Consider the following 9,774-nt stretch of genomic DNA (forward strand, 5'->3'; position numbering starts at 1 on the left):
GTGTCGTCTCGAAAACCAGGTCACCTTTTCTCAGCTATGCAAACTTTCTACTGGTTCCTAAATGGGTGCAACCCTTACAGCAAGAAGGAACTTCGCCAAACTCACCCTTTGGCTCACTTTATCGATGTTTTTGGCGCACTTACTATTTTGGGACTCCTTGTTCTGCATCATCCCTCCCCCGCCACAGACAAGGGACTACCGAGAAGTTCATTGACGCACCTGGTGAGGAACCTAGTTCTCTAAAAGTGAAAAAAAATTTATTAGTGTCCAAGGCAAAAGTCCATGGGTGCACGAGGTTGCGATTCCTGAAGACATCTTCTGGCACTATAAACAATGTCGAGCTGAATCAAAGTGAAAAAATTTCATTAGTGTCCAAGGCAAAAGTCCACGAAGTTACAATCCTTGAAGAAATCTTCTGGCACTGGAAACAATGTCGAGCTGGATCTCACAGGCTAATGTCCACGAGTTCAAGAAATTACAATCCTTGAAGAAATCTTCTGGCACTGGAAACTATGTCGAGCTGGATCTCACGGGCTAATGTCCAAGCTAATGCTTCGTCTCTCGTAGTCAGATGTAGGCTGCTGAGCACTTTCGGAGGAAGTGGTGAAGCATGTATTTGAGATGCAGCTGGTTTTGACAACGAAGGTGGTTGTGGAGGAATCCTACCAAATGATAAAACTGGAGGAGCAGGGAAATCGAGTTGAAGGATAGGTGGAGGAACCATGTGAGTGGGAACAGTCATTGTGGCACCAACAGTACGTAGAGCCTTAGCAAACACTCGATGAGATAATCAGCAAACAGCAGCGATGAGATAATCAGCATGGGGACGAACAACAAACATTCGATGAGGATGGTCAGCACACCTCCTGGTGCAGTAGCTTTGAAGCCAAGACTTCACCTTAATTGTGCTAGCAGGCAGTCCTAATTGTCGCTCTATTTCTCTTCCGTCCTCACTAAACTCTAAATGCAAGTATAAGTAATAACAATAGCTTTGCAAGTAAAAATATTAGTTAGTCCAATTGGATCAAAAATAGCCAGGGATCACAGGCCCCTGGTGAGCATCCTAGATTTCCCCGTAATTTAAAATTATTATATTATCTTTATTATTTAAACTAACTTGAAATGAATTCAAACACTTGATCAGGGTGTTAGAACCAATTTACAAATTAACCTTAAGTAAGAAATAAATTATTTCATTACAACTTTTCCAGGTGATCAGACTGAAAAAATTAAAATAAACTTAACAACCTATCTCTTAAAAAAAATTTCTCATGTTAGTAATAAATTTATCTTAATGGACCAAATAATTTATTTTACAAGCATTTATGAACATTAAAATATTTTATCTAGAACTTATTTATCATTTGTATTTAATTGTTACTGTGACGTAAATTATATTTACCAACCAGTTTATTTGTCTCCTTGAAATCTGCTAGTGACCGTTCCCTCCCTATTTCTCGACGAATTCTCAAAATCTTAAAATTAGCTTCTTCTCTAATCGCACACTGAACGGCGTCTTCAAGTGTTTGAGGGTTGTTTCCTAACACCTGTCTCTGTAGTTCTGGCTTAATACTCGCACAAAATCTTGCTAATAATATTCCATTATTTGCTTTTCTCACTGCCGGATTTGCGCCATTCGCCTGAGCGGATAGAATATTTTCGCCCAATCGACGAAGGCGATTTCCAAATTCAAATATGCTTTCTGAGTCGTATTGCGTACAAGTCGCGAGTTCCTGTAAATGTGTAGTTAACGGAATTTTTTTTTCGAAATGGGTCCTAAGTAGATGAACTAAATTATAATATTCGTTAACTGTTGAATAAGTTTTGATGAATTTCTCCGCATCATCACATAATTTAAGTTTTAATACGGTAACTTTTTCCTCGTCATTCCAATTATTTATACGTCCTACTTCATCTATTTTTTTAATAAAACTATGAATTAAATCGTCCTTTCCTTTAAATTTTGGTATTAACTCTATTAAATGAAATTGAAATACTTCGTAAACCTTGTTCCGCACCCGCGTCGTACGGCTCCGGCTGCCGTCTACCTGCTCTATTTCTATTCATTTTTATTCAAAATTAAACAAAGTATATGAAATAAATATCTCCCTAACGTTTACAAAATACATAAAATAAATCTAAATTCTATTATAACCTGTAAGCATTTGAGGCATGAAAATGAAATCGCGCACATGAAATTTTCCGCACGTGCATAATTTAACATAAGGTATTTAACAAATTAATTCAAAAAATTCTAAACCAATTAATAAACCAAATTCTCTAAAACAATTAATAAATAAATGCATTTAAAAAACAATGCGTGAATGAAACTTAAAATTTAAGCTAGATTAATTAAGATTAGTAAAATACTGTGTTGTTCGTTAACCCGCGTGGTAAGGTGTCTCGGCACCATTGATACGCCTGATGGTATCACTTTGATTGGAATTACGTTAATTTTAGTTAAAATTAGAAAACTCATATTTAAAGTTATATTTTAATTATAGAATTATTCTTGGTTACATATTTACAAAACATTAAGTAATACAAAGGGGAAAGAATCTAGGATTGACTCACCAGGAGTGTCGTCTCGAAAACCAGGTCACCCTTTCTCAGCTATGCAAACTTTCTCATGATTCCTAAATGGGTGCAACCCTTACAGCAAGAGGGAACTTCGCCAAACTCACCCTTTGACTCACTTTATCGATGTTTTTGGCGCACTTACTATTTTGGGACTCCTTGCTCTGCATCACGAGCAGCTCATATATTAATTAGTATTTACATCAAATAAAAATTTACCTAAAATAATTTAACTCGAATTTTTAGTCATCATAAACATGCTTCAACATGAATAAAAACAAAATGGAGTTGAAACACAGGTTAATTAGATCATTAACTTTATAAACTATCCGTGTTAAGAAAGTGAAGCTTAAAAGAAAAGTAGCTGGAAGAATATTAGTTCCATTAAGAAAAGTTTATTCTGAAATGAGACTTTTAAAATATGAGGCTTCGTATTATTATGCTAAAGAATAACATTTAAAATTCACCATTGTTTATTCTGTAGTCAATTTTATCTGATACTCAATATTAATTTGTTGACAACAATATTGTGCGATTACTGTAACAAGAAGAATACAGGCTCGGTGAAGAGAATCTGGAGCGTGGCTTTCGAAATATGAGATTTTGCATTATTATGTTAAGGATTTTACATTCAACATAGGTACATCTTTAGTAAATCTTATCTGGTACACAATAAATTGTTGAAAACAGTATTGTGCTACTAATGTAACTAGAAGAATGCAGGCTCGATAATTAGAGTGTAGCGTTTTTGAAATATGAGGTTTTGCATTATTATGCTAAGGATTTTACATTCAACATTGGTAAATCTTTAGTAAATCTTATCTGGTACACAATAAATTGTTGAAAACAGTATTGTGCCACTAATGTAACTAGAAGAATGCAGGCTCGATAATTAGAGTGTAGCGTTTTTGAAATATGAGATTTTGCATTATTATGTTAAGGATTTTACATTCAACATAGGTACATCTTTAGTAAATCTTATCTGGTACACAATAAATTGTTGAAAACAGTATTGTGCTACTAATGTAACTAGAAGAATGCAGGCTCGATAATTAGAGTGTAGCGTATTTGAAATATGAGGTTTTGCATTATTATGCTAAGGATTTTACTTTCAACATTGGTAAATCTTTAGTAAATCTTATCTGGTACACAATATTAAGTTGTTGAAAACAATATTATTACTGTATGACAGGATCCTATATAGTGAAGAAATATACAAATCCTTATAATGTTCATTTCTTATCTAACGAAGCTATAATAATATGAATACCAAAATTCTAACTGCATTAAAAAATTATTTTGAAGAATTACATTATAACTAATATAATAAATGCAACTTTTTTTGTGAAAATTTAGTTCATTTTACTCCTTCAAATAATTATAACATGGTAATCTCATCGTAGTTTAAAAATAATAAGAGCGATTTAGAAGAACATCTGACTCCAAAACAAATAATAATAATGTGCTTGGAAAAATAAGAGCTAGCAAATAATAATAATGTGCTTGGAAAAATATATTGAAAGTTGTTTAATCAAAAAGATAATTACATATCGTATGTCTTAGGTTTGAGATTTTCTGAGCACAACCATCGGCTAAAGGTGATTTCCAGTATCGAAGCTAAAACCGTTGCTGCACAGCCTACACCGAGAACAATAAACATTCCATTTGAATCTGATAACCCTAAAACTGATGCTGATGTACTATGAAAAAAATCAATGTGTAAATTTTTCTTTAAATCTAATTTAATGAATACATCGCTCATGAATTTATTTAATAAGCCACCACTTAAATTTCGGAGCAGGCTTGTATTGTAGCGCTTTTTGCAGCAAAAGTCTTTCCTGATTGCAACTCCGAATGGAAAATATCCAAAAAGTTTCCTTCGAATAAAACTTGGTTTGAAGGGACTGAGCGAAACAGAAAGGGTGATAAAAGCATTGCTGCGTTTACTTTTCGACAAATACTCTGCTTCCAGAAAAGGCAATGCTGCTCGGCACTCTGAATGCTACGTAGTAGTGTCTTGTAATTTTTAATTTGTTTTATTCTGATAGGGCATGGTAAAAATGAAAAGATGTTTGAGCTGTAACTCAGTGTTATCACATATGATTATAAATGAACCAAATTCCAAGTGGTATCCACCTGCACAATGAACATGTTGCCGTTCGTACCATTGTCCGAAAAAAGATCCACGCAAACTGAGGAAAATGGAACATACAGAAGCTTTTGGTGAAAACAAAGTTCGAAATAGCACTGTCACTAAGAGCAGCATGATAAAGAATATAAACCATGTGAATGTGCTGAAGGAATACAAGAATACTGACGTTTATGGAAAAAAAGAAGCATGATGCACCAGTAATGTTTTTTCGAGATATATGTAAGGTACTCCGAAATCCACTATAGTTGATCTCTCTCCGGTGATACCTACCATGCTAAATGTCATGTCAGCTTTATTCCTTGCAAGCAATCCAAGAATTCTTTTTCCATTTTCCTAATTTATCCTCTAAAGTGTTCTCAATTCAATGTTTTTTTTTTGTGAAATTTATCAGTGTTGGTAAAATTTTGAAAATTTACGATTCCAGCAATCTGCCATAAATAAATTAAATCTGGTCGTAGTGTTAAGATACGATTTAGAATAAAATACGTTAAAATACGATATTTCATCTAATTTCAAAACTAATATAATAATAATGCTTGGAAAAAGATGATAAAACTGCGAAATGCCATATGCATTTCTGGCTTAGTGATGTTTTGAACGTAACCATCGACTGTAGATGATTTCCATTATTAAAACTATAATACCTGCAGTCCAGCCAATACCAATTATAATAAACACTCCATTTAAATTTGATAACCCTAAAGGTGATATTATTGTGCTTTGAGAATAGTCTGTGTTCAAATTTCGTTTTAAATCTTTTCTAAAGAGGATATCTTCTCTGAATTTATTATATAAGCCACCACTTAAAATTCGTAGTACGATTGTATTGAAGCGCTCTTTGCAGCAAAATGCTTTCCTGATTGCAACCCCGATATGAATATATGCGAAAGTATCCTTTGAATAAAAATACTTTTCAGGTGGCCCAATAGCCACACGAAATAGATCAGGTATACCAAGTATTGCTACATGCTCCGGAACTTTGACTTTGTCAGGGAAATAGTAAAACCAGTGATTCCTTTTAATGTATTCCCCTAATCCTCTTAAATGAGGTACATGGCTTTTCAACAAATTATCTAATTCTTTAGATTGCGCCGCTGATAGACACTCCATTTTCCCCTCTCTGACTGCGAGATAGAGATCCTTGAAGTCTTTTATTTGTTTCATTTTGATGGGAGATGTCAAAAATGATAACAAGACTGAGCTGTAACATAAAATTATCACGTATGAATAAATGAGCCATATTCCAAGTGGTATCCGCCTGGACAGTGAGCGAGGGTTGTAGTTCATTCCTTGTCCGAAAGAAGATCCCCACAAATTGAAGAAAACAGAAATAATGGAATCTTTTGGCGAAATCAAAGTTTGAAATAGCACTGACGCAGAGAGCAGTACAATAAGGAATAAAATCCACGTAAGTGTGCCGAAAGGATACATGAATGCTGATGTTGTTGACAAGAGCGGAGCATGATTCATCATAAATGTTTTTTCAAGTTGGTAGTAAGGTACACTGGAGTCTGCAACTTTCGAACGCTCATAGGTAATATCTAAATGGCAGAATCCCATATCAACTTCATTTCTTTGCAGCATTCCCATCATTCCGGTGTAGTTTCCAAATGCATCCATTTCCCCGTAAAAATCTGGGGGAATAAAAATCTGATATTCGAAATTTAATGCGCCCGCCAATAGTTTTATAAATTCTCCTTCAAGTCCCGAAATAATGGTAGTGTTATCGATTCTTGTAACATTTATGGCCTTGGTCACGGGTAGAACTGCTAGTCTAAGTTTCGAGGGAAAATAATCCACCATCTTTAACAAAATCTTATTAGGTTAAGTTTCAGATGAAGTTTGTTTGGTTAAATCAGTTCTTTAAGACTAGCAGAGTATAGAGATGTTGCGTTGGCAAGAAAAGTTTAGAGTCCTTCACAAGATGAACGAATTCTTTGTGGAAATATTTTCCTACTTGGAGTGAGTTTGCGGAGTTTACTTTTGTATCAAAATATTCGTGTTAATTCTCCTGTTAAAAATTTGTCCGGAGTAATTAAGACAATTCTTAAAATCCAACATGAAATAAAGAATCTGAGTGATAAGAAAATATTTTCATTTCTCATGAACGAGAGAGAGAACTGCTAGGATAATATTAGTTCATAATCTATTTTCACCAAAAAAAGTACCACGTTAGTCCAGGAAAAGTACCAGGGCAAAATCTGAAACTGAATTTTTTTATGATTGCACAAATTAAAGTAAATTTTTTAACAAATACAATCTGAGTGCATTCGTATGCTTTTCAGATATTCGCTCTTAATGGTCCATATGAAATGTCCATATGAAATTATATATATATATCTGTATGAAATGTCCTTGAAATACTTTAAGTGTGTAAGCCATTAAATAAAGTTATGGTGTCAGAGTTTATTATTGTGTTTTTTATCTTTTAATCGATATTATTGTTTAATTATATACAGGATAAGAGTTTGCGTGGTTATTTAATGATAGATTAATAGTGGAATGAGAGATAAAAATTATCATCATGATTCATTAATGAAAGTTTCAAGATCATTAACAGCGACTTGTTATTGATTTTTAACTCATTTAAAACTAGTTATAATGACATATAGATAATGATATATAGATCTGCACATAAATTCAATTATTAACTCATTAAAGTCAGTTATATGTTTATTTAAACATAAAAGTATTCGATTTACTACTATTTGTTTTGGTGTACTTATACTTTTTACGATATCGTTGATATTACNAAATAGGAAAAAAATTTTTCATGTGGAGATTCAGACAAAACAATAAAGTCACTGTGTACATGCGTTAAGTTTTTATATATGTCAATTGGTTTTACAAGTTTTCAATGATATTTTCGAACATCCTGCGTAGGGATATCGCAGATTTGTTGCTGTGGGCAAATTATTAAATGGACCAGATAATTTTCACTTTATTCTGCTATTGTTCTAATTTCTATTTGTTTTATTGTCGGCCAACTATTGTTTGAGGTTAGGAATAACGCTTTGTTAAAAAGCGAAATAGTTGCCTAAATTGTACCTCTTATAGGCTCTTCAATCGTACAGATACGGTGGCAATTCCAGGGCTCATATTTACCATATAAGTTTAGCATCTTTCAGGATTTGATTAATTTATTCCAAAAATTTGGCCAGCAATAAAAAAGTCACATTGTTTTCACATGATTAAAATTCACGAAATCAAATAGCGCTCATTTGATGAAATGCAAGTTTTTCTACCTGTTCTCGTATAATGCAAGTTATATTTCTTTTAGATGGTCATTTAGCTCATTCAAAAAATATAGACACCTTGGAGTTGTTCAGAAATGCTGGAATTATTACGTCGCAGCCACCAGAAACGCAACGAATCTACTCCAACCGATGAACAAATCATTCTTTTTCAAGCCCTTTAAACTGCACTTTATTCAAGCAGTTGAAAAGTGAACTTATCTTGTCCAGATTATCACATAATATCAGGATTCGAATCTAATGATTGAAGTTAGGAATGAGGCAGCAACAATTGAAACTTCGGTTCAAGTCTTTAAGTATTCTGGTGCGGCGCCCATTGATAAACCAGTTTTTATTGAAACTTACTTTTAGCCAGCCTGAATTATAATCATGGAGACGAATCAATTGCTTCCAAGTGATGAAACTCCTCGTTATGCAAGTAACCACACGTCTGCTAGGGATTTAACAGACCACTTCAATTAATTCATCTGCACTGAGATTTTCAGTGCAATCAATGTAATGATTTCAAGGCCTAAGGGGAAAAAATGCTTTTGAATCACTAAGAGCGATAGTTTCAACAAGCAGACCTTATACAAATAAACTGGATCTAACGATTGAACTTAACGAGCGATAAAATTCGCCAAAAGATGGAGTGTATAAACATTTAGAGAAGTTTGATCAACATCTCTCAAATTCAGATTCAAAAATCCGAAACAGTGAAAAAAATAAAAAAGGAATCTTCTCAAAGCAAGGACTACGAAACTAATCGGGTGTAGTAATTAAATAATCTAAAGTATCTTCATGACACAAAATATCACGACATAGTCACAATGAACACTACGGGAGTGATTCAAACTCATTTTATAATATCTCGTACTGGTGTCATTTCTTAAAAAAAATGGTTAAACATTCATAGTTTTAGCTCAAACTGAATATAAAATGGAAATTTTGGATAAATGCTTTTTAAAACATATTGTATTGGCCTTCGAAATTTGCAAAATAGTTTCCTTGACAGTAATACTCATCTCATTAAAAATGTCACAATTAGTTGTTTAAGCATTAATCGGAACAGCAAAAAACATTATTAGATGGAATTACAGCTTATAACATTTCTTTAGACTTTTAACTTTTTTAACTGCATATGTTTTAATTAGTCTTTTAATTCCTTTAGATCGAACTTCCACCATATTGTGCCTAACTAATCTGAAGGTGTGAATCTTCATCCAATCTATAAAGTGCACAATACGGAAAACAATAACTTTTGTTTCAATGGTTTGCTTTTAACAAACTGAGTGCCAATATTAATGGTTCAAAAGAGTGATCTCAAAAGTGCCAATGAATTAGGAATTAACTATTACAAAAGATAAACGTAAATACTAAAGTCACAAAACGTACTATCTCTGAATAAACCTTTTTTACACACATAGCAATTCTTGAGCATCAAGATATTTAGAGGATAAGAGATAATATGGTACCAATAATTTCGGCAAAGCAGATGTCGAAAATCTCTTATTCATTTTCTGCGTATTTCACCACACCTAAGTTGTTAATTATTTCTTTATTATTTTATCTTGAAAGGGTCAAAAAAATATTGAATTATGAAGAATTATGAAAAAAATATTGACTTATGTACAAATAAAACTTTTTTTCAACTCTTCCTAAGTAAAATAATGAAGAATAATAAAAAACTATTAAAAGTAATTGTATTTACATGGAATTAAAAAGGGAACTAAAAGTATAATTGTGTGTGCATCTATATATCTATCTATATATCTATCTATCTATATATATATATATATATATATATATATA

General features: G+C 32.8%; 1 protein-coding gene across 1 annotated transcript; it reads right to left on the bottom strand.

The window, feature by feature from the left end:
- Positions 1-790: 790 nt before the first annotated feature.
- On the bottom strand, positions 791-6,532 carry LOC139426817 (probable glutamate receptor). The gene is made up of 2 exons (XM_071186905.1): positions 5,374-6,532; positions 791-960 (listed from the first exon to the last, which is right to left on the bottom strand). The coding sequence occupies exons 1-2, from the start codon at positions 6,530-6,532 to the stop codon at positions 791-793; spliced, it is 1,329 nt and encodes a 442-aa protein (XP_071043006.1).
- Positions 6,533-9,774: the final 3,242 nt, after the last annotated feature.

Source organism: Parasteatoda tepidariorum, chromosome 10 (genome assembly GCF_043381705.1).
Source record: "Parasteatoda tepidariorum isolate YZ-2023 chromosome 10, CAS_Ptep_4.0, whole genome shotgun sequence".
NCBI classification, from domain to species: domain Eukaryota; kingdom Metazoa; phylum Arthropoda; class Arachnida; order Araneae; family Theridiidae; genus Parasteatoda; species Parasteatoda tepidariorum.

What these genes read in the sequence shown, in the direction of transcription:
- LOC139426817 (XM_071186905.1), bottom strand. Translation starts at nt 6,532, where the DNA reads ATGGTGGATTATTTTCCCTCGAAACTTAGACTAGCAGTTCTACCCGTG. An exon ending in TGGTATTGGCTGGACTGCAG is followed by an intron (nt 961 to 5,373) that starts GTATTATAGTTT and finishes ACTTGCATTTAG; the next exon opens with AGTTTAGTGAGGACGGAAGA.